At 34.8% G+C, this 25,557-nt stretch overlaps 2 protein-coding genes across 4 annotated transcripts; both read right to left on the reverse strand.

The window, feature by feature from the left end:
• Positions 1-2,139: 2,139 nt before the first annotated feature.
• LOC121979782 (zinc finger CCCH domain-containing protein 11-like) lies at positions 2,140-10,036 on the reverse strand. Of its 2 annotated transcripts, none has more exons than XM_042531774.1 (8): positions 9,715-10,036; positions 9,547-9,631; positions 9,268-9,408; positions 7,348-7,436; positions 3,631-3,819; positions 3,323-3,453; positions 3,137-3,239; positions 2,140-2,577 (listed from the first exon to the last, which is right to left on the reverse strand). In XM_042531774.1, the coding sequence occupies exons 1-8, from the start codon at positions 9,886-9,888 to the stop codon at positions 2,368-2,370; spliced, it is 1,122 nt and encodes a 373-aa protein (XP_042387708.1). In that variant the 5' UTR covers positions 9,889-10,036; the 3' UTR covers positions 2,140-2,367. The 2 variants fall into 2 exon arrangements, with proteins under 2 accessions (XP_042387708.1, XP_042387709.1); XM_042531775.1 differs by having other exon boundaries at positions 2,140-2,571; positions 9,715-10,034.
• Positions 10,037-18,519: 8,483 nt separating this feature from the next.
• On the reverse strand, positions 18,520-24,962 carry LOC121979785 (cationic amino acid transporter 2, vacuolar-like). 2 transcript variants are annotated; one of them, XM_042531780.1, is made up of 8 exons: positions 24,766-24,962; positions 23,690-23,873; positions 23,373-23,457; positions 21,475-21,615; positions 21,272-21,387; positions 20,829-21,145; positions 19,775-19,925; positions 18,520-18,875 (listed from the first exon to the last, which is right to left on the reverse strand). In XM_042531780.1, the coding sequence occupies exons 1-8, from the start codon at positions 24,941-24,943 to the stop codon at positions 18,860-18,862; spliced, it is 1,188 nt and encodes a 395-aa protein (XP_042387714.1). In that variant the 5' UTR covers positions 24,944-24,962; the 3' UTR covers positions 18,520-18,859. The 2 variants fall into 2 exon arrangements, with proteins under 2 accessions (XP_042387714.1, XP_042387713.1); XM_042531779.1 differs by having other exon boundaries at positions 18,520-18,899.
• Positions 24,963-25,557: the final 595 nt, after the last annotated feature.

The raw sequence follows: 25,557 nt of genomic DNA on the forward strand, positions 1-25,557 counted from the left end.
CAGTAATGATTAGATTTGAGCTTGACTCAATTTCTAATCAACCCGACTTAGAGTTCAGTTCACGCTAAGTTCGAATTGAGTTTTAAATAACTCATAAACGTTTAAGTTATCTGTACTTCTAATTTGGTAATCGATTATACGAGACATGAGATAAACATAATGATCTTCACTAGATAAACATAATGATCTTCACTAATATTCAGGGGATGCTTGGTTTAGGAGAATAAGAATAGAGGATGGAAATGAGAATCATTGATTGTAATTGTTAATGTTTGGATTATAGGAATAAGAATACAAATAAGAGAATGAATCCTTGAAATTAGATAATAACTCATTCCCATGTACCTCCCCTTCAATGAGTCATTACCCTATTTTCATCAATCAAAATATTCCCTTATTCCAAAAATATCCTTGACCTAAAACTAAAATTTTCTCCCTTAATATCAAATATCAAAATATATTTATTTATTTTTCTTTCATATCACTTCTCTCTACTTGTTCTCTCTCCTCATATTTTCTCTCATAATTTTATCACACTTTCTCTCTCCTTAATATCTCCTATCACACTCTCTTTTCTCTTTTTTCTCTCATCATACTTTCTCTCTCCTCAATCTTTTCCATCGCACTCTTTTCCTTCTTTCTCTCTCATCATACTTTCTCTCTCCTCATTCTCTCTCATCACACTCTCTTTTCTCTTTTTTTCTCATCACACTTTCGCTCTCATCACACTTTCTCTCTCCTAAATCTCTCTTGTCACATTCCCTCCTTTTTTCCTCAACATACTTTCTCTCTCATCATACTTTCTCACCTTAATCTCTCCCATCACACTCACTGTTCTCTTTTTTTCCCATCACACTTTCTCTCTCATCATATTTTCTCTCATCATACTTTCTCTCTCCTCAATCTCTCTCATCGCACTCTCTCTCCTCATTTTTTTCTCATTACATTTTCTCTTTTCATCTTCTCCCATCATACTTTCTCTCACATCATATTTTCTCTCTCATCTTCTCTCATCATGCTCTCTCCTATCGCACTCTCTTTTCTCATTTTCTTTCATTACACTTTCTCTCTCTTCATTTTTTCTCATAGCACTTTCTCTCTCATCATTCTCTTTCATCATATTTTTTTCTCACATCTAATTTTTTCTCTTATTTTTCTTTAAGGATAAAAAAGAAAATTTTGATTTATTTCGATAGAAAATATACAACTAACCAAACATTATTTTTAAGAGTGATATTCATGCTCATACTCATTCCCATTCCACAATATAATGATTCTCATTCCGATTCCTATTCCTAGGAAAGAATCAAACACCCCCTCAATACAATAGGATATGCAAATTGAAGTTTCTATTTCCTGTGATTGTAAAATATTTTAAAACTTAACTTTAATAAAATAAATATTAAGTCTACGATGTTATATAAAATTAAATATTAAATTATGACTTTTATATATATATAAATTTCGAAGATGAAAATTATAAAAATGAAGATGGTAAGTTGAATCCATGATAAATATAGCAAAAAATAAAATTATTAGAAAGAAAATTTAAATTATACCTATTAAAAAATTCTAAAAAATTCATTTAATATGACACATATGTATACTTACACACTAAATACTCCTATTAAACCATACATAATTATAATAAATATGCACTTTAGACTAGAAGAGAAAGAAAAAATTAAAAATAATAATAACAAAATTTATTTAAATATAAATAATAATATAATAAAGAATGAAAGTACCTATATTTTATTGTTATGATATATTTTCAACTTAGGAAAATAACTTTTGTTAATATTAATTGTGGGTCCAATGCCCAGGTGTCTACTCACCAGGTATTTAACAGAATAGAGAAGAAAGACAAGGATAAAATTCAGAGAGTAAGATTTCAAAGAGGGAAAGTACATCTCGTCAGTTTGATTATTATAACCAGCAATCTATCTCTAGTGTGATTGACCATGATTTAGCACAGTAGGTATGTTAGAGTGCTTCAGATAATTTCAACATCCGGTTAATTAACTGGATAATCCTGTCCGACATTGGTTCTAATGGGGGAGAAAATATTTCAATGCTTCTCAAAACTAACGAAAGTCGAATTTTCTAAAACAACATTCAGATATCAATGCATGATCATCTTGGATGGATGTACCGATCAAGAATTACCAAATGTCGAAATTAACAGAAAAAAAAATAAATATACAAAGTTCACGATCGTTCAGTGTCACATACCTTGCGAAAACGATTACTGCATCAAAAGTAGCATCTTCGCTATAGCAAGACAAATCTTTAATGAGAATTGACAAGCTTTAGGAAGTTGCTCAGGAGAAAAAGCTGGCAATTCTCAACTACAGCAAGTTGCAATTATGCTCGGGCGCCTGGCTCACGTATCTGGATAGACGTTCTTGATAAGCTTGCTTCAAGCTCATTTAACTCATCAATATCCAGCTCATCATCATCATCGTCGACATCATCATCCTCGACATCGTCATCAACTGCTGCTTTAGCATGGTCGGCAGAGGCTGAGGCGGAAGAAGTTTGTGCATCCATCTTAGGTTCACTCTGGGCCTGCAACTAAACCAAATTAATGACAACTAAAGGCCGCAACCATACAAATTAAAAGTGCATGAGGTGTTTACAAAATTGATCTGGAAGCTGAAACTCAAATATGAGGAAAGACATGTTAGGATAGTTTGTAAGCTTAGCTCACATTTAGGGACCAACTCGATTAGTGTTCTGACACTATGGAACTTTTATATAAACATCCAAACACCACGTTTTTGTCTACTTATGTTGATGAGCACAATATAAGCAATTTTCCTCAGAAATCTTTTGTGAAGGAAGAGTCTAAGATAGAAAAAAAAAAAATTAGCATAATCCTTTTGCATTTTTCTAAAAACAACCTTTTATGCTACATTGCCACCTAATTTTTCCCCTGAAAGATAAGTTTGGCATCATATATATAATTGAAAACACAGTTGAACCTTCAAAATTTTCTTTTCTTTTATTCATTTATTATTTTTTAATATGATGAGTCACTCTTATGCAGGAAACCAAAAAACAAAGTCAAAAAACGATATTCCAAGCAACAAACCAAAATAGACAACTTGAAAAAAGTGAAAAATGAGATTACCATTTGTTCAGTAGATTCAGGTTGCTCTTCTCTATTGTACTTCTCATATGCTTCATCATCATCAACAAATAAACTTGAATCTGACAGAAACAACTCCCGACCACTGACACAAGGAGAAACAATCAATTAATCAATGATCCGCAAACAATGTTAATTTAAGAACAATAACAAATGAAGATAAATTACCTCATGCGATCATTCTTTGCCCTATCAGCACGCATTGCAGCAAGTCCTGCTTCTTTTTCTTCCATCTTTTTCCTTTTCCATTGCATGAACAAATCAGGAGTAAGAGGAGTTGATGTAGCAACTTTTGCTCGCTGTGAAGAAATGACCTCATGTAAGCATAAATAATGTTGCAACAAAAAATGCAACTCGTTGTACACTGAGACAAATAAGACTTTTTTCGTGGAGTTGTGGGGAAAAAAATGGAGCTAATGTAAATTGAGAGAACAAAATGTTAATCAACCAACAAGCAGAAGCAATGTTAACCTTACCTGATTTTCAATTTCCTCTTCAACTGATATCTTTTCAGTTTCTTCCTCAAGCAATGCCTTCATCTGGGACTTCAATACATAACCAGGAGGAAGTGCATGCCTATATTGGCATTCCTTGCTACCATTTGGGCAAACCCAAAACCACCCATACTGTTTCTTCTCCACTGCTTCCAAAAAGAATTTACAGACCTAGGTAAAGCAATTATTACCAAACCTTTATCAAAGTAGGAATATAAACATGCCAACAACTTTATATTCCTACTGTCTATGCTTAAGTTTGACAAAGGAAAAATTAATTCAACATTAAACAGAATCACAAAATCACTGATCCTCAAAAATAGAACAACAGCAACCATCAAAACCGAATAGTTATCAGCTGGTGCATATTCCATATCCTGTAAATGATCCATTGGAACAACATGCAAATTCAAATTTATTCATGAAAGAGACATTTTGTGGACCATTGCAATCAGTAGATGTGCCTCTTCAAATTTATTCCAGAAACATGCATTGTGCTCCTTAGTCTTAAGCAACATTTGATGGCATCAAGATTCAAATGGTGCGAAGATGAATTGATGAAGGCACCACCGATGGATAAATTGGTGACTTCTAAAGTTTTGATTGCATCAGTCTGCAATCATCAGATTGCACCAACAACACAATCTGCATTTTCAGCCTGAAATCTGGTCTCCGGTCGAGTTTTGGATCAGTGGATAAAGTTTTGATGTTGGCAGACCAATATGAAATATGAACTGAGGTTTGGTCTCACCAAATGAGTTTGGTGAATGCACCATATGTCAGATTCTTCTTCATTTAGATTTCTCCTTTATTTCTTCCTTATTTTATAATTCTCTCTCCTTTTCAATAAGGGAAAAACAAGAAAAGAAACAAAGAAAAAAGTGATTAAAAATTCTTTTGCCACTTCATCTTTCTCCAAAATATAGGTGCCCCTTCATCTCCTAGAGTTGAGATCTGACTGTTGGTCAAGGAAAAGAAACAAATGTTGCAAGGTATCACATTTGTTCTCAGTCTACCCACTTGGAGAATGGGAAAGTTCAACCAAGAATAATTGGTACAATTGTAGCCAAAATTCAATGCCATTGGGAAGAATTTCTGATGTGGGTATATAATGTTGAGTGTCAATCTCAATCAATTATATAGCAAGATCCAATTCATAACACTCATCTTTGTATTAGCAGGATCTCTTAGCGATAGGTTATTAGTAGACAAGCACCTAAAAGTGTTACACTTTAACTGATATTTTGATATAATTTTTGTGTCAGGCATTCAACAGACTCAAAACAAACAAGGTTAGCAATCTGACTAATCGCCTAAACTGGCATAGGAAAAAATAGCTTGAACATCAGAAATGAGATCAGGTGAAATGTGCAATAGGAAAAGGCTAAGAGATAATGGTAAAGAAGTTACAGGAGTAGCATTTCCAGAATGAAAATAACCATTGGATTAAAGTACATTGAGATCAGAATAAAACTCCTAAGCTTCAACAAAAGATATTGATTTACCATGTGATCTGAGTCATGAAAATCAAACCATAGGTAGGAGACTAGGTAGGCAAACAATTGATTGACTAGATCACACAAAGGAAGACAATGGTTCTGAGGCTTATTCTGCTATTTGCAATTCAAAGAAACAAGTGTATCATATAAAAAATAGATACTAAGAAATGATTAGCAAGATCGTGGTAAAGGATGTGGACCATGTGAAAGTCACTTGACTTTTGGAGCAAAAGGTGAAGCCGTCAACTTAGCGGCCCCTCCAGGGCGGCCCCACATTCTCTGGAAGGAGATAAATCACGGGCATTTGCCCTAGGGCAACGACCCTCACTTGACTTTGAGACACACGACAATGTGACATAATGCAAGAGGAAACAGATCTATAACGTGTCTGCTGCCTATCCCAACTTAATGTAACAAAAAATAGATTGACTTTTCAGAATCATGCCACCAAAGATGGAATAAATATCTGATCACATCTAACTTCAAGCTAGTAAATAGTTCATAGGTACAATTCCAAATCGTGTACTAAGCTTGAATTGATCTAAGATTGGCATAAAAACGAGATCTACATGGTATCATAACAAAGCACGAAATCAAACATGCATTTTCTCCAAGCTGATTGATCCAAATCAGAAGGATCAGCGATTATGTCTCCAATGCATTCTTTGTCTACCAAATCTTGTGACTCAAATATCAAATCTAAACAACACAGAACCATGAATCAAAATCCTTCGTATTCATTCTTTTCCAGGGGTGATAGGGCAGACAAGGCATGGTCCTAAAAACAGTGACAAGTACCAAAGTCAAATGTTGTTATAAATATCTAGCAGGAACTTAAAGAGAAATGTACACCTAGATTTATAGATATTAACGTCTGTTGTCTACTTTCATAAATAATTGCTGCAAATCTGTTGCTTCAAATTGATCTACAAGACCAAATTCACTCAGCAGACCAGAATACAGGCTAAACTTAGTAAGCTTCAAAATACTCCCTTTGTTCAGTTATAATTGACAAGAGTCGCACTGACTGTAAAACAAGCTCAGGGAGTCGAATCAGACTACAAGACTTGATGCGAGATTAGTTGACATGCGGATTTGATTATAACACCAATGCAAATATAATTCAGAGAATGTAATGCAGATTTAAAATTGATCCAGAAGAAATGACATTGACAGATTGAATTCATAGAACTAAAGCAGAGTATGTTGATGAATCTTGTGTATCGCAATGCCTGCTAGTGCAGATCCAGTAAACAAAGGCACACAATTTAAAATAATTAACATGAAGAGACAACAAATTGATGAAAATTCCAAAAAGGCACAATATATTACTAATATCAATTAGCTTCTGCATGGAAAGTTTCCACAAGACGGCACAATATTGTTTATATCAAATAAAAACTAAAATTAACAATTAACATAAACAAACCAAAAAGTAAGCTCATGGATGGGAAATGTTTCAACAATTTCAGTATTGATCACAACCCTAGTCAAGAACAATGTTGTTTCAGTGTCACCTCATATCAATAAAGGACATGGGTCTGCAGATCTGACACATTTTTAGTGAATTTATAATGTCATAATCCCTTGACCAATCAACAATACCCTCAATCATTGTTCTAAAAGCATAAATTGTTTACGCAACCACATAGGTGAATGCGGTAAGTGAGTACCTTGCTTACTGTTGCATAAAGGATTATCTAGCTTAAATTGAACTGAATGTTTATCAAATCCAAGTAATGCCAAAGTTAATATGGTTGACTAAACCATTTTGCCTAATAGACAAATAAGAAACATTTCCTATGTATGTCTTAGGTCCATATGTAAATTTTCTCTTATATAGAAATTACTTCAGTTGGTCAACATGCATCATTATGTAGTGTGTTTCGTATCCTACACAATTCGTAACATGCATACACCATTCTGTTAATCGAGCTAAGGCAAAGGAGACTACAAACTTTCAATGGAAAAGTTCAGTATGCTTGTTCTAGTAAATAGGAACTTACCAATAAAGTATTGACTTAGACTAAGATTGAGAGAACAGATTTCATAGTAACTTAAGTTAAGCTAGTGTTTAGAATAATTGATTTCAACATCCATCCACCAATATATATGCATATACTGAACTAAGGAAACTGAAATGTGTAGCATGATGCATAACAGTGTAAGTTCAAGGGTATAAAAAATTGGTGGTACATACAATATCAGTAGGTTTGTTCTGATTATACTCCTTGTTCTTCGTCTCCACAACTTTCTCCAACATCTCTTGATCCCAGTCCTCCATCGTCTCTAAAGAACATCAAAACCAAAGTCTAAGCATAAAATAAATTATCTGATATATAAAAACGAATGATTTCCAGCTTTACAAACTATGTGCCAGAAATCTTGCTCATTTTTCAACAACAATAACCAGTCATAAGTCTCACACACTGTCTGCTATATAAATCATTTTCTGTGCCATAAAATTCTGCATAAGTTCCTACAACTAGTATATCAAAGATATTGTCTACTCTTTTAATTGTTTTATGACAAGTTAGTTGGTCTCCCTCTGCCCTGCTCTGATAGCTTAAAGATATTGAAAAGCTTGCATTAGCTGAAAAATTAACTCTTTTAGAACTACTAGTGCAATTACGCAATAGAATTTTGTCAATTTTCATAATCTTCTCCTATTTAAAAAGTACACAGGAGAAAAGTTTAAAGAAGTTTTATTTCCACTTCATGCTTTCCAAAATGATTGCTATAGTACTAATCCCAGTAGTCAAGTTAACTATAAAGGAGAAGCAAATGGTATATGATTCATTTGTTTAATCATAGGCATCTCACATATAAATAATAATCACTAATTCCAAATAGCCAACAACAAGTGTTGGAATTTGCCAGTTGTTGTGGTGCTGCTGCATTTATTTTGATGTTAGGCTCTAGAGGGTGGATAGAGGAGGGGAAAGGATCAAGGGTGGGAAAAGATAAGCAGTGAAAAAGGAATAAAGAAAAGAAAGAGAAAAAAAGGGGAGGAGGAAAGAAGTAAGGGAAAGGGAGGAGAAACTCACCCGATTACAAGCCCGTGGCCAGGCCTAGCCATCACAAATTGTGGCCTAGCCTGGCCATTGCGTGCTCACCAGGCTGTTGGCTCGTCGGTTGGTCGTTGGATATGGCATGGGAGCTGCTAGGTTTTGGCACAAGAGTTGATCGTCGAATTTGGCATGGGAGAAAGGAAGGTATGTTCATTCCACCAGATTTTGAGCGAATGGAAAAAGTATCAAAATTGATCTGTGAATGGATTTGGAATCCACCCTTTCTTTAATTTTACACTAAGTAAATGAAGAAAAGTATCTCAACTCTTGTGCAATCCATCCTCTTGGGTAATTATGAGAATTGTATCAATAATGACTTATAACACTAGTTTACTTGGAGAAAATGGGAGAAAGAAACTATGATGACAGAAAAGTTCATTTTTTTTAGTGTGTGTGCGCGCGCGCTTTTCTTTCAGTAAACAAGCCTTTTCTATTTTGGGTGAATATCTCATGCCAACATTTTAAAAATTTCCTTCATTATCCACAACTAGCCACCACAAAATACACTCATAACTACGCCACTATTCTTCTCCAACAACACTCAATTGAAGCACCTCCCTGGGCCCACAACCGCACAATTCACGATGGCCCCATCCAAGGCACATTTGCCATTTGGAGATATTCATACCTACTATCCTTCCTCGTAAGCAAAAAGAATAAACTGTACACTACAAAAGTTGACAATCTTCTAAGTTCACAAAATGAAGGAAAATTAAACTAGACCTATCATTATTATTCTTTATCTTCGCCGTATTGTCTATCTTAATTCCATACTTTAAAGTAAATTTAGTCGAATGGTTAGACCATTAAAATAATACTTGAACATGGATAAAAGCAAAATGAAAATAAATAAATAAAATAAAGCTACTTAGCATGTTTTCACTAGTAGAACTATTTGAAGAGTGTCATGCATGCAGCTAAAAAACTATGATGGATAGTTAAAAATACAAAAAAAAAAAAATGCACCCTTGTTCAGGAATTATGTATTATCAAATGCAGGCAACATGCACTAGAAATGCGAACAGAAATAACCTAGATTCATGCCTGACCTTCATCGCGCTTATCGCTGTACAGGTCGATCTTTTCACCCTTCCTCTGAACATTTAGGTCATGTGAAAACTTGCACTTGAATCCTTTCATACACTGCCCAACCTTGTAGTACTCGCACACTATCGACTTAGGATCAACACCTAAGCCAGAATATTAATACCCACTTTAAAAAAACTATTTTTATCTATAAAAAATACTCAAAATTGAAAATTCTTCTTGATTGATCATGGAAGGAAGATTTAAGGTAAAGTGGGCAGCGGCGTGAGAGAAAAGCATACCAACTGGGACTTTGGGCTGACTGACGGCGATCTTAAACAGATCGTTGAGCTCCTTCTCGCGAGCCGCCTCCTCTTCCTTCTTCTTCTGCTCGTGACAATAAAAATGCCTTACAAAAACGGTCCTTCATGTCTTCCTTCGAATATTAAGAGAACGGCAGAGGAATATACCTTCACAGCGATCTTTGAAGCATCGGGCTTGGGCTGGACGGCCTGCTGCAGGTTCTGGACATATCTCTGGACATTTTTGCTCTTTTTCTTGTTCTTCAGGCCGAAGGTCTTGTCCTCGACGATCTTCTGTTTCTTAGCGAGATCTGCCTTCGAAGGCTGCCCCTTGGGCGGCATCGTCGGCGGGGTCGGAGGCGGTAGCTCCTGAGTAAAGAGACGAGGCGGTGTTGGAGACCCGGACGCTAGTTTGTTCCGGATGATTTTCGATCGATGGTGGTGATATACAATCGAATGAATTGATGCGCATGTAGGGTTCCGAGTCGACTTCCATTTTTGGGCTTCGGCGGAAAAGAAGAAAAAAAAAAAATCGATGATGTCCGAGAATGGTTGCCTTTGCATTTTGGCCCCTAAGATATCAGATATCAACTAAACTCTATATTTCCTAAATTTGTCTCTGCCGTATATAATAGAGTTCAGTCTAAAAAATAAAAATATTTTAGCAAAAATTATGTTATAATAATTTTTTTCTCTATTTGGGAAAATAATAAACTTTTATAGTATTTTTCCACTTCTTAATGATGAAAAATTATTTCTCTGTAAATGTATTCTTATCGAGATAAATGTCTATTGGCTATTGTTAAGGGAAATAAAAAAGTTTGATAATTTATGTCAGTTGCGTTATAAATAATCATGTTGTTCAAGTTGGCATTTTATAGGTATTTACTGTAATGGATTGAGAATCATTTTCAACAGGTTGAAAATGCAGGGGTGCGAATTTAAATTGGGTTCCGATTGATAGGTTTGGATTGCCGGTTTAACGGATTGGAATATTAAATTAAAATTCAATCTGATTAATATTTCGGATCAAATTATTTGACTTGAAATCGATCTGTTTATCTGTATTTGATTCGAATTCGACATGAAATGATTCATAATCCGAATTCAACCCGAACCTGACTCAATCCGAAATGACTCATTTATAAAAATATATTTATCTTAATATGAATTCAACTCGAATCTGACCCGAAAAGACCCATTTTATAAAAATATGCTTATTTTAACCCGAACTCAATCCGAACTCTACTCGAAAATATTTATAAACGAGTTTACGAGTTATAATCAGATCATTTTAAGTTAATCTAAATCTAATCCATTTATTAATTGTATCAATTAGGTCAATCTAAATCTAACCTAAACCCAATAAAATCAGACCCAATCTAATTTTTTTCTATTCGATTCAGATCATATTTTCATGCAGGTCATCCTCCGTGAGGTTTAATCGAAAAAGCACGTTTAGAGCAAAAGTTTATTGAGTTACGATACAAGACTCCTCGGGTTCGTTCTCACATACCTATTACCTGGGAGATGAGATCTTCTATCCTGAAAATGTTGTGTCCCCATGTCACATTTTCAAGACAGAGGATCCCATCTCATTACCTGGACCTTGAATTTTTTTTTTTTATCGTTTAGTGAGCATTGACCTCATAATCACTATGCAATGGAAGAATTTTATCTTGCTTGCAGATAATAATGCATTACATTCACAGCTAATAAAATCACAAGTGATAAAAATGTTAATGATATTTTATTTTTCTCTTCAATTTTGATATTATATTTTCTGAAAAATGGAAAAAAAAAAAAAATGGAAATAGCAAACCAAACACGGCTTAACCTGTGTTTAAAAGGTGTCGCCTAAGACCGCCTAGGCGGCCGATGCCTAGGTGATGGGTGGTTTTCCATCGTCTTGACTTTTACTCTCTAAGCGTTGTCGAATTAATTGGCCACCTATTTGGTGTCTAGGTAGCTTAAAATTAGCCTAGACATTGAGTGTTTTTGTAAACTACTTTTCCCATCCTCTCTAATAGTTAGATGAGATCCTCTAGATCTACGTCTAGAGGATGGACCATCTCCCTCTCTCTTTCCTATTAAATGATCTTTTTACTCATCTTTTTTAAAATAACATGTTATTTTTTTCCAATTTTATTTACTTCTTTAGTTTTATTTTTTTTCAATTTTATTTACTTCGTTAGTTTTATTTTTTTAATAAATTTTGTTTATTATTTTTTTCATTAATTTTTTTTATTTTTATCTATATTTTACTTTAAAATTTTTTATAAATAATAATCTCTAAAATCTACTATTAAAAAAATAAAAGATTACAGTAGATCGAATCCTCTATCCCAATATCACTTATCCCTGTGTTCCATTCATCGCCCCAGCTCACCGTCGGGGGCACCGCCAGCTGCCTCTGGCTGCCGCCCCGATTAAAACTATATCCTAGGGGGAAGGTGAATGTAGTGAGGTCGCCATCAGCACGATCAACACCGAAATTCGGCCGGATCTGAGCAGACTTTCCTTCGTCGTCGATCTGAGTCCCTGCTTAGATTCGGCCGAATGATGACGATCTCCTAGGTTCACCTTCTCCTAGGATATAGTTATGGTCGAGGCGACGACCAGAGGCCGCCAGTAGTGGGCTCGAGGCCACGAGTGGGATAAAAGGATAGAAAAAATTAGGAGCAAAATATCCAATCTCATGTTACAGATATAAAAAATTACATGACATTCTTGTCGAGAAAATACTTAATAAAAAAATAAAAAATGATATGAAGATAAATAATATGATGGGACTAGGCAGTGTGTGTTAAAATCCATTAAAAATAAATAATAGATTATAAATATATAATAAAAAATATTTAAAACGAATAAAATTGATAAAAAAAATGATAAAAAACCTGATTAAAAACAAAAATCAATAAAATAAAGCAAAACAAAAAAAAATGGAGGTGGGAAAAGCACTGCCATAAAACGTGGAGGGGTATAAGGGTAAAAAAAAATGGGGTAGAAGGCGAGAGTGTCAGAGGGGTGGGAAAAACATATCTGGGAGTTTTTACTTTAATTTTAAATCTGTTTTTTTTTAAAGAAAAATATGGAGAAAATAAATCATGTAAATTTTCTTAAATTAGAAAAGGAAGAAGATAATTGGCTGGCAACGAGACTCTAAGGGTGCGTTTGGTTTGATATTTTCCCATTTTCATTTTCTTTTTTTTTCTGAAAATAGTTGTTTGTTGTGTGTTTTCCACTTTTGTTTTCTGGAAAATGAAAAGCCATTTTCTAGAAAAATAGAAAACGATATTTTATCATTTTCTAACGAAAATGGGAAAAGGCGCTGAAATATGGAAAATGAGAAAACGCGCTGCCTCCATGAGAAAACGCGCTTCCTCAAGAAACTCAAGCCGATCCAGCTCCTCATTCACGATTTCGTCGCTTCGTGCTCGAGCCCGTTCCGCCGTCTTCTCTGGTTCGTGCTCATGTTCTTCGTCGTCTTCTCCTCCTCTTTGCTGCTTCCTGCTCCAGGTTTTTCCAACCCAATCTGAGTTCGCCGATTCGTGCCCACTTCGTTGTGACTCGGCCTCTTCGTTACCTTGGCGTAAGCTTCTTCACATGATTTCCTTTGTTTTCTTTTGGTTCTTCTTTAAGGGAAAATTTTCTTTTTGTTCTTCTATTTGCTTCCTTTATTTTCTTTTTGTTCTTGTGCAAACGGACCCTTTCTGTTCGCTGGAATTCATTCTCCTATTTTGATCCCAAAATTCTAGGTTTGGGATGAAGATGCAAGGCACATTACATTTTCTTACGAATCTCAACTTGCTTCTGCTTTCGTTCATATTCTTGCCTGATCTTCTTTTTATCAACCTCAAGAAGTTGCAGTTTTTCAATGTTAAATTCCTAATACAACCAAAAAGGTATCAAATTATTAATTTAATAAAGGGAAATGTTTTACCAAGTAGCACACAAACTAGAACAGGCATGCAACAATATTTTGAGATGGAAGGAGAGTACCAAGTGAAGAGCAAGTGATTATAAACTAAATTCTCTCACATTTAAATACTGCTTATCTTTTTCAGTAACATTGCTTATCTACTTTATATCTAACAATGCATATCACAAGTACCATTGTCTATTGCAACTCAATCTCAGGGTCTTGTTTTCTCTACATTGGGGCATCAACTTACTAGATGAAAAGGTTAAAACTTGGATGTACATACCAATTTTTTTTCTCTACATGCATGTAACTTGCTTAGGGTATTGCTTTGGGTATTACATTTTCTAATATATGTTACCAAACACATTTTTATGTCGGCTTTAATATTAGCAATTTTTAGAGATTACATTATGGGAGGGCATAATCCAAGTATCGAAATTGAGAAGTATGATTGGTCAAAGACAAATGTTGCCATGTTTGTTGATATCATTTATGAAAAAGTGAAGCACAATAAGTTACAAACATCTACCTTCACTAATACGGTTTGGGAGGAGATCAACAAAGAATTATATCAGGTTACGAACAAGAATTATGGTGTAGAAAGGCTCAAAGGTAAATGGAATCGTCTACGCACAAGACAACGTCTTTTTGCAGCATTGCTTGTGCATACTGGTGTGACAATGGATCCTGACACCGATAAAGTGAATGCTCCAGAGAAAGTGTGGGCAGAATTTTATCTGGTAAATACTTATATCTAATCAAATATATAATTTTATTGTATGTTTATGTATAATAAAATGCATTTTTTTGTAATCAATGGAACAGAAAAATAGAAAGGAGTATAAGTCAATGCGAAAGGAAGGATGTGATCATTTTCACATTCTTAGTGAAATTTTCGGCAGCACAACTGCAACTGGTGATATGCATAGAGCTTCTACTCAATTACCTCCCACATCTGATGAAGAGAGAGAGCTCGAAGAAGCATTCATTAACAGAGGTGTCAGCTCATATGTTGAAGTTGTCGATGACGAGAATGAGGACGTTGGAGGGGAACCTAACAATCGACGACATCGTAGTACAGAATCAACTGAGAGTCATCGACGTAAAGATCCTAAGCATTCAAAAACTGAAAAATATGATGCTTATATGGACAAGTGGAGTGATACCTTGCAACACCTGAGTCAAGAATCTATTACTAGGCAAAAATACCTGGATTTGAGGGCTGCTAAGTTAGAACGCGAACAAGAAATTTCTTCCTCTACTGGAACGAGCGGGTTCAGTGATCCTTACTCTATAGACATGTGCATGCAGATTTTAAATCAGATGGATGACTTATCTACTCAAGTTTACACAAAAGCTACAGAAGCTTTCGGTAAACCTTGGCGACGAGAGGTTTTCATGAAAATTCCATCAAATAGGAGAGCTGAATGGTTGGATTGCATCAATCTCGATCATGTGTAGGGTCATATGTAGACAAGTTCATGGGGATTGCTTTTATTACCTAGCCGGAGACTTTTTAAGTAATGATGGTTTTTGATTTTGTGACTTGAATGTGTAAGACATGTTTGCTATTTTGTGGATTGAATGTTTAAGACATATTTGATATTTTGAAATTTAATGTTGATGACTATGTCATGCTTTTTAAATTTTAATTATTTATTGGTTTGCCTCAATTCATAATTAATTATATACATGTGTGCTGAGTTTAATATCGATTTATTGCAGATCATGTCAAACTCTGATGATGAATATGATGAATTAGGCCCAGATATCAATTTGCTTCTTATTTTGAGCCATGCAAATGATTTTTTTTCATGAAATGACTCAGTTTCATAGATCTATTGATCGGATGCCTTGTCGAACGTCATCTCTTACTGGGAGGATGTATATTCAAGAAATACTTGATGGGCACCTTCAAGTTTGCTTTGATAATTTTCGTATGTCGAAACATGTGTTCGTGAATTTTTGTAGGACATTAAAAGAGATGAATCTATTACAAGATGGAAAGAAAGTTACTGTTGAAGAAGGTGTCGCTATGTTCTTACTAATCATCGGGCACAACACACGACATCGAATATGTGCAGATCGAATTCAACATTCATTGTACACTTGTAGCAAGTGGTTCAAACGAGTTTTACGAACTGTTTGTACATTGGGCACACATATTATTCGACCATATGAACACAATTACGTTCATCCTTACATATTGCATAATCCAAAGTAGTTTCCATATTTTAAGGTATATATTTTACCCTAATGTATCTAGTTACATTAACAACATATCTTTACTAAGACATTGTGTATTTTTAGAATTGTCTTGGAGCTATCGATGGAACTCACATATCGGCATGGGCACCGACATCAATTCAAACATCTTTTCGTGGTAGAAAGGTTATTATCACACAAAATGTGATGCTTGTATGCGATTTCGATATGCTTTTTACATTTGTGTATACCGACTGGGAGGGGACAACAAATGATTCAAGGGTGTTCATAGACGCTTTGACTAGGCATGAAAATCATTTTCCTAAACCTTGCGGTGGTAAGTAATAGAAAAAATTCTCTATATATATTCATTTATGTTGGTATTTTACATTATTAATTAATATGAAAATACTATCACAGATCAATTTTATTTGGTTGATTCTGGTTACCCAAATATGTCGGGGTTTCTTACTCCGTATCGAGGTGAACGGTATCACTTGAGAGATTATCGACGGCAAGGCAGACCAAGGGTGAAGGAAGAGTTGTTCAATTATAGCCATAGCACATGTCGTAATATTATTGAGCGATGCATTGGGGTGCTTAAGGCAAGATTTCGAATTTTAAAAGATATGCCAAGCTATCCAATTACTAGCCAAAGATTAATTCCACTTGCATGTTGTGCGGTGCATAATTTCATACGTTGACATCATGCAATGGATAATTTATTTATGGAGTATTCATCTGAAGATATGCTCATGTCTGGAGTTGAAGATAGTTTTGGTGATCAAGTGCCGATTCCAATTGATCCAAGCCAAACAGCTCAGATGGGACACATTCGTGATGACATTGCAAATCATATGTGGAATGATTATGTGGAGCATCATCCGTAATTAGCTAATGTCTGGGTTCAGCCTTTTATGGCTCTTGATTTTGTTATGAATGACTGTTATAATTGACTGTTTTTTGTTTTTAAATTTTGATTGGGAAGCTTTTTGTTACAATCTGTAATTAGCTCAGATGGGAAGCTTTTTGTTACAATCTGTGGCTCTTGATTTTTGTTAAGGAATAGAAAAGATAGTTTTTGTTAGCATTGAATATTGTGTTACAATCTGTTTTATATATGTTTTATAATTTCATTGTTCACTACCATTTCCTTAGTTGGTATAATTTTTGTTTTCTGATTACATCACGTGGAAGAAACATCTATCACATTATTATTGTAAATTATGCATGCCTTTGCTTTAATGTTATGTATTGAACTATTTGAACTGTTTGTTCTATTCTGATTAGTGTTGATCATGCACTATTTAAACTCTTCACTTGACTTATGAGTTAACTGTACTCTCTAGTAGATTAAGGTCCCCTTTTGCGATACAGAGAGTTTGGTAATCGATCAGGTGATCGATTACCAAGTTCTCTGTGATTCTGGAAATGGATTACCTCGTTCTCTGTGATTACGGTATGTGATAATTGATTACGGCACGTATAAGATTGTCAATGAGGAAAACGTTTTATTGAAACATGATGTCTGAAATATTCAATTTGTTTTGGGTTTTCATTGTTTTGCATATTGTTTTCAATATAAACGTACCAAACGCATTTTCCAGTTTTCTTTTCCAGAAAATAGAATTCCAGTATATCATACCAAATACATTTTCTGTTTTCTGAAAACAGAGCCAGAAAATAAGAAAATAGAAATAGAAAATAGAAAACAGAAAATAGAAAATATTTTCCAAACCAAACGCACCCTAATGTTGGCCAAAAGAAGACTGCTTGACTTACAAATAGTCGCACACAAGACTACTTAGCATAAACTCATGCCTCCATCGTGTAAGGGAGTTCTGCGAGAGAAGAGCACCCATATAGTCAATTTGCTTGTGAAAACAAAGAGGCATCCATTATATTATCATCTATTAGCCTATGACAAAAGATTCACTACACAGTCTTAATTTTTGTGCAATTAAAAGTAGTTTTAAATATCCTACTATTTTTTTTTACCACCGGTACCCAAATCGTATCACACCAACTATGTTAGTCCGCATCCAACAAAGTTAAATGAATAGGAAAAAGATTTAATTAAAAAGAAGACAAGCTATACCCACAACAAACGTGATAAAATTCACAACCAGTAGAAAAGAAAAGAAGTCGTTACCGGTCTTGATGTTGGATGACACGGGCTAAGTTTTTTCCTGAGACATAGTACCACTTAAGCATTGCTGCAAGGAAGAGTCACGACGAGGATGGGCGAAGAGTCACGGCGACAGGTGAGGAGAGGAAACTTTGGAGTCCCGACGAGGACGGGCTTGCTGAGAGGGAAAAGGGAATTTGGAAGTCAGGACGAGGTATCCGTCGAGGAGTGGTGGTAATGCTACAAATAAAAACTGATGACGTGATAAATACATTATAACTGAAGATAAGTGATAATTTGAATATTTTATCGAGGCACCATAACTCACGAAGACTCTTTCTAAATATTAAGAAGGAGAGCACAAAATTAATTAGCTTAAATTATAAAATAGCATCCTGCAAAATAGAATATATTATATATACCAAATCTTTCCCTAAAATTCCAAAACTTCATCAACCGGATTGTCCTTTTTTGATTTCTAAATATTAGATTCAACTTATAATATACGATACGGACACGTATAATAGACTCCAATAGGATCAGATTCTATTTCGAAATCCCATATTAACAGAAACTCATCGGGATGCCATTTGTTTTCAGCATGTGAACGAAAAGAGCCCAAGCACAAAACTCATCATACTTGGTGCTTTTAAAGCAAAGAATATATCGACTTTTACTGCTATTAAAAGATATACAAAAGGTAGTAAAATCTATATTTTGAGAAAAACATATATCCAATCAACAAAATGTTTCACAAGCAGATCTCTTCAGAGAGTTTAAAGGACAAAGCAGATGCTTCGACAGAGAGTTACTCAGAGTCCCACTCATTCCACTTCCTCTTCCTCATCCTCATCCCCTTCCCCTTCCCATTCCTCATCTTCGTCCTCTTCCCCTTCCTCATCTTCATCCTCTTTCCCCCCTTCCCCCCCTTTCGCCTTGGTCTTGGTCTTCCCCCCCTTCCTCTTCCCCGGGGGCAAAGTCGTTCTTGATGTCGAATATCATGAGGATCTCTTCAGGACTCTTGGCCTTCATTATGTTAGCTACAGCTTGGCATGTCAGATCCAACAGCCCCTGTATGTGCAAGTAGTCTGCAGCCTGAGTGTACCAGATCATCGGAAATCATAAGAAATACAGCCACACTAAGAGCGATGAATGAACTAACTAGTCTTTGCTTACAGAGTTCATCCATTTCATGCTACCAAAGAAATTCATGCTTATATCAACTCTTAGATGGCAAAAGCACACAAACTCATACTATGAAAGAAAATTTTCATATGAAAATTGATTAGTTGGAAGATTTCTAGTTTTAAAAGAAACATTAACAGTGCCAATTATGGTTAGCAGAATAAGGTAAATGTTGTTCTACATAAGAATACATTAGAAGAAGTTGATCAATCATAGAAACAATATCAATCATTTCATGCATCTGTTGATAACACCAGAGTAACCTATCAAAGAGGATTTATGGCACATTATCAAAACTAAATCTACAAAAATACGTTTGACCTTGGCAAGAAACTTTATGAATAATTTTAACTCAAGAACATAGTCCCCCTACTTTTCCTACTGCTTCCCAGTGTTCTACTCTGTCTCCCCTTTTCTTAAATCCATGGTACATAATTTCACAACAATTTGAAATTCCACTACTTCTTAAAGACTGCTCTCAAGTTCTCGCTCTCGCTACCAAAAAATAAATATAATTCCAGAAAGAATCTAAGAATAAACCACGAGTTTGTATGAAGGTGATTTCTATATCATTCTTGATGTAGTAAATGAAAAGGTTTCGTTCCAGAACTAAAGTCAACCACCTTTGCCCAAAAACTAAATCAAAAAGGTTAAATTGTTTTCCAGAATTATAAAAAAAAAGTGAAAAAAAGTTAGTCCACAACAAAATCTTAAACAAGTAAAAAGATAATTGGGATCGAATAAATTTGAAAGGGGAAAGGGGTCAGAGAAGTGTCGAATCTTACCAAGACAAGATGTAATAGGGTGGACTCTTCGACCTTAACGAATTCTTCATCCCAACGAATGAGTTCTTCGATGTCCTGGACATTGACGTGCTTCTCGCAGTACTCGATGAGGATCTTGGAGGAGAATTTGGTGATGGGGATCCCTCCGTATCTGAAGAGAGGGAGGAGCTTATTTCTTTTCTCCAAGAATTTAGAAAATCTAGATTTGATCAAAACTTGGTTGTAGTTAAACATATTCATTAAAAAGTCAGTGACTTAATTATTCGTAACCCAATTACTTGTAAAAAAAAAAAGATAATTCAGATGTTATTGAATGAATCATTAATTATTGTATAATAGTTTAATAACCATATTTTTAGTGAATAACATAAAGAGCATCTTTCCTCAATAAGAATTTTTTGTTAAATATTTGGCATATTATTTAATATAATTTATCAAATATTTTATATTGTTAAGACGCATTTAAATCAGTACAGTCTTACATTAAATAATTATATAAAAAAAGTGTAAACATGCATGCAAACAGAACAATGAAGAATTTAATAATTGAAAATAATGTAGAGTTTGTTATTTCTTTGACAAGGTAAAATCCAAGTTCACGTAGCTTTCTTAGAATTTGTAAATACATAATGTTCATATTTCTTCTTCTTTTTTTAAATACTTTTTTTATCTTGTACATCAAATATTTTCTTAATTTTCCCTACCAATTTTAATCCCATCGATCCCACTGGTTCAGAATAGATGGTGTTCGTTTTCTTGTCGGTCAATACCAGTTCCACCACCCATATTACACCTACTGACTAAATATCACATATATATGGCCATTCATTCATACAGAACTAAACCTTTACATACTAACATTCATATGACTATTAACTCTAAACAAACTGATATGTTGAGGATGCATACTAAACAAAAAGGTATGTAATCATGCGGCTATAAATATGTGCAATTGAGCTTATGCATAACTAAATATTGACATATGAAATCTACAATTAGTGAACAATAAAGAAATGCACAGCCCAGGGATTTCATTGATTGAAGTCATTATTACCTTTGTTACTTTCCTTTGCAATCAGAGGATAATCAGATGATTCCTTAGAAACTTCTTGAGATGTGCCATCATCTTGGTCTTGGTTACTGCAGATAATTCCAGAAGAATCTGCCTCTTCCCCATTATTTTGAAAATTATGGTGAAATGAAACTGAATCAATTGACTGCTGGAGAAATGATGGCAGCAGAACCTCACTTGGTGGAACATATCTCAGTATCAAGATTGAAACTGCAACTATGGTGAATGCAAGAAGTGTGCCAACACTGACCCATGCATTACAGAGTAAACCAAATGCAAGGCGGTTATTACTGAGAATACTGCAGTTTTTTCACATTTTTTTCTCAGAATCAATTAAAAGTGAAAAAGTATGCACATAGACAGTAGATCCTTGACTTAAAGTAGCAATCTAAATCCTCAAATGGAATGTTCTGTTGTAAATTTACCCGCCAGCTACAATATACCCAACCCATCCAGTCTTGAAGCCAAGATATCCACCAGCAATGATGACAAATAACAAGACACAAACATTTATAGTGATAATTCCTTGTACCAATGTGCTCTGCAAGATAAAAACATCAAAAGTTAAGAACCTAGCAAGCAAACTGCATGAGATTAGCATAAAAAAGCAATGCTCTTAGCGGCATACCTTTTTTATCCCTATGCATAATAATGTAGTCACAAGCAGCACTAGAATAGCAGCACAGGGATCGACCACAATATCAGTGCCTGGAATCTGAATCCGTGCCATAAATGAAGGTAGACTATCTTTTCCTCCAAAAACTAATGCCTGAAGTCAATTCATTAAAGAGAACCAACAGTCAAGATAATTTTTTCCCACATTATTGCCATTTCTCCAACAACATCATTTGTCAAACATATTATGGTGTTGTTTATATTTGTTAAAAGAACGAATTCAGAAAAGATAAGAGAAAACACAGAAAGAGACTCCTGCTTACAATTTTCCATATTGATGATGAACTGCTAATTCCAAGAATCAATTTGATTTCATAAACAAAAGATCCACTTTAAGTTAAGGTTATTAAACTTAGATGTTATTTATCTAACAAGACACTAACAGGAGAATATAGATGAGGATTTTTACTCACCTAGAAAGCTTACAATAAAGTTCCAAGACAATTGTGGTGATGGATTTGGGGGGTAAAATTTATAATTATATCTCTGTGAGAAGGGATAAATATCACAATGTATACTAGTGATAGAGTTTTTTGGAGTGTAAAAAAAAAAAGAATTTCTTTGATACTAATTTTTCATGGAGGTCAAGTTTTTTTTACATGGGTATAGATGAGCCTCCCAATCATATCCAAGATAAACTTCCTTGGTATAAATGAACAGTGGAAGTCCAAATGGATTAAACTTGGAGCAGGAATTATAGATGTTTGACTTATCAAGATAAACTTTAGAAACTTAAGTTTTTAAGTAAAACTATCTCTAGTTAACCAACAACTGCTTGATCTAGTGTTAAAAGAGCTATATCTAAAGAATTTCCCATCAAACACTGGGGTTCTAATATGTATAATGACACTATTAGAAAATGTTCAACCCTTGTCACTCTCACCATGAACTGAAAATTGTCGATCATCCAATGTGGTGAGGGGACGCGGTCAAAGACAAACATGCAAATATAAATGTCAAATATAGATTTCTAACTTTTAATAATAAGAACAAATAGAGAGTAGTTAAGGCGTTAGAACCTAAACTTATTGTTAGAGCTATAGGGCCTAAAATTATTGTTATTCTAGATATATAGAATCTATTGTTCAACAAGGAGATATTGAGTAGGATATGTTGATGAAGATTCATTAGTAGAATAAAGAGTGGATTGTTGAAATGGAGGAAACTATTAAAGTCTCGTGTGATGGCTATGTACCTGCTAAGGTTACAAGAAAACTTTATAATTGTGGCATGATTGGTCATACTCATATTGTGCAGCTCAAAAACATACTAGAATAGACCAAAACAATCGTGTGACTATCCAATAAAATTAATGTATCACTAGATGATTAAATGAGAGACAATAGATTAAGCTACCATGTCGTATATTCAATCATGTCCAAAAAAAGTGCACAATCACAATTGAAGATGTAAGTGGTGGAAGAAAATCAAGGAAAACTCTACATTGATATAATTAAAATAAGAAAATTGAATACTGCAAGCAATACAATCCCGCATAGATTACAATGGAGTAATTAATTAGATATATGTGGTTGGAACCAAAATTTGGGACTAATATGGTTTGATGAAAGTGACAATGATCTACAACATCATCAAGACTTACTGGAGATGTTAAAAGAACCATGATTTAGTGATTCAGGGAGTTATTGGATCTACCATGACTAATCAAATTCTGGGGAAAAAAACACCAGTTATGAAACAAAACAATAGGACTTCTAAAATTGGATCCACAGAATACAAAGTCAAGAATGATTTAGAGGGATATAATTATCTTAGAAATGGCATCTGTTGATATAAATGAGTAAGCAATCCAATTAGATAAAAAGACTGAGGTGATGGAAACTCACTAACCAAGTTTCGAGATATGCCACGTGCAACGGTTGACCCGCCAATTGTATATTCAAGAATTAAAGCCCAGCCAATAATCCAAGCAACACTGACAAGAAAGATAACAAACATAGAATAGCAACTAGCTTATAACTAACAGAATGATTGATACACATCATTCTACAATCAAAATATAGTATAATTTATTTTTCATGTTAACAAGTCCCACAATTTTAAAGCTCAAGTAATACCAGAACTAGTTTAATTACAATATGTTGCAATGGTTTGTCATTCGATAATATCACAAATTTGATTTGTTATTGAAAAAATCAAATAATTACCGTTCTCCTACACCAATATATGAATAGTGGTAGGCACTTCCTGCAGAAGGGCATTGGCTTGAAAGCTCCGTGTAGCAGAAAGCTGAAAGAGCAGCTGCTATTCCAGCAATGAGAAAGGAGTTGGTGAGAGCTGGTCCTGCATTCTCTCTGGCGACAGTACCAACAAGAACATAGACTCCAGCACCTATTGTTGAACCAACACATGTATAAAATAGGAAGAAGATTTCAAATATGGAATCAACATCCAAGAATCTTTCTTGGAGTAGTGTACAAAAATGTAAGAAGTATAACAATACATCGAAGTAAGATTAGCATTAAAAACAGGATTATCTTAAAAATTAAAAAATAAAATAAAATAAAAACCTCAAATGTACAGTGGAGCTAAGAAAGATAACGAGGAAGCACACAACATAAGCATAGACTACTATCTTAATTCTTAAGGCTTCAATACACTTAAAGCGACAAATATAACCCTTTCCTACCATCCATTCTTTATATCTATCCACAATCTTCCATTGTTTCTATGTGTTTCAAACTAATTTCATGGGTAGCATACCAAGTTGATCAAAAGTGGGAACCATGACGACAAGTAATAATAACAGGACAAAACCTGGTAATATGTCAAATTAACTTTACATTCAAGAAACTAAGCAAACTTCTAGATATCTAAGGTGCCAAATTAACTTGCAAGTTGAGAAAAAGAACAGTCTAAAACTATTTCCTACGCGCATAACACGGAGAACAAAATTGATGCTAAAAACAAAAAAGTACGTCCAATTGTGTCTACCCTGAACAAAAGGAAATGGAACGATGACAAATACATTCTAGATAAGGGGAAATTGCATCAGTCATCAAATTCAGCGAATGCAGCAAAGATATTCATTTTCCTTCCCTTACAATAAAATCAATAACCAAACGACTAAAATCATCAAACTATTAATTCTCAGGAAAAAGGGAAACAGATTAACTTACGAGGACGGGAAATCGGGGAAATCTAAACGCAATACTGCCTTAGACTAGAATCACAAAACGATTAAAAAGCACAAGGGAGGAAAAAAAAAGAATGAACTTCATACCTAAGGCCACAAGCTGCGGAACCGACCACGCATTGGCGAGCTGTTGACCTCCGCCGGCCCTTTCGCGATTAGAGTCCACCTGCTTCCGCCTCGTCAGGTGGCGGAACATTGCCCAAGCGCCCCCTCTCTCCTTCGCTCGCTGTCCCCACCTCGATTCCCATCCCTTCTCCCACTTCATCCGTACAAGGAAAAATACCTTCTCGCCGTCGTCCTTTATTCGTGAGAACGAACCACTGGAGGAGTTCGAAATAATTAAACCGATAGGATCCCCTCCAATCCTCGTTACAAATTAAATCCAACAACGCATCGCAACCGTCCAGATTCAAGATTGTCGAAAAAGTCACGATGACACTTGGAGAGGAGGGGTAAGGATCCTCTTGTTCGTAAATTGTGAATCAGGGGATGATCCACTGATGTGGACCCTTGACTTGGATGAACCCTACCTATTTAAATATGGAGTCCATCCAAATCAAGGGTCTTCATGTAATGGATCATCCCCTGGTCCGTAATTTACGGACCAGAGGATCTGCTCTCGGAGAGGAGGGAGGCAATATCTCCTGGATCACTTTTTATGGTCCAGGGGATGGACCACTATAATTTTCTGAGTTCACTGTCCCCATCAAATTATAATTTGGTTTGGAACATACGGCTGGACACAGAAGCGATACATGTGGCTATATATATATATATATTCAACGTAACTCAAATCTGGCTGGCTTTGATGGAATTTATTAGTGATCAGATTTGAATTTGATTTATATTCCTTTTTAATCCCGGTATTCAGATCTTAGA

The sequence above is a fragment of the Zingiber officinale genome, chromosome 5A (assembly GCF_018446385.1).
Source record: "Zingiber officinale cultivar Zhangliang chromosome 5A, Zo_v1.1, whole genome shotgun sequence".
In the NCBI taxonomy this organism is placed as follows: Eukaryota; Viridiplantae; Streptophyta; class Magnoliopsida; order Zingiberales; family Zingiberaceae; genus Zingiber; species Zingiber officinale.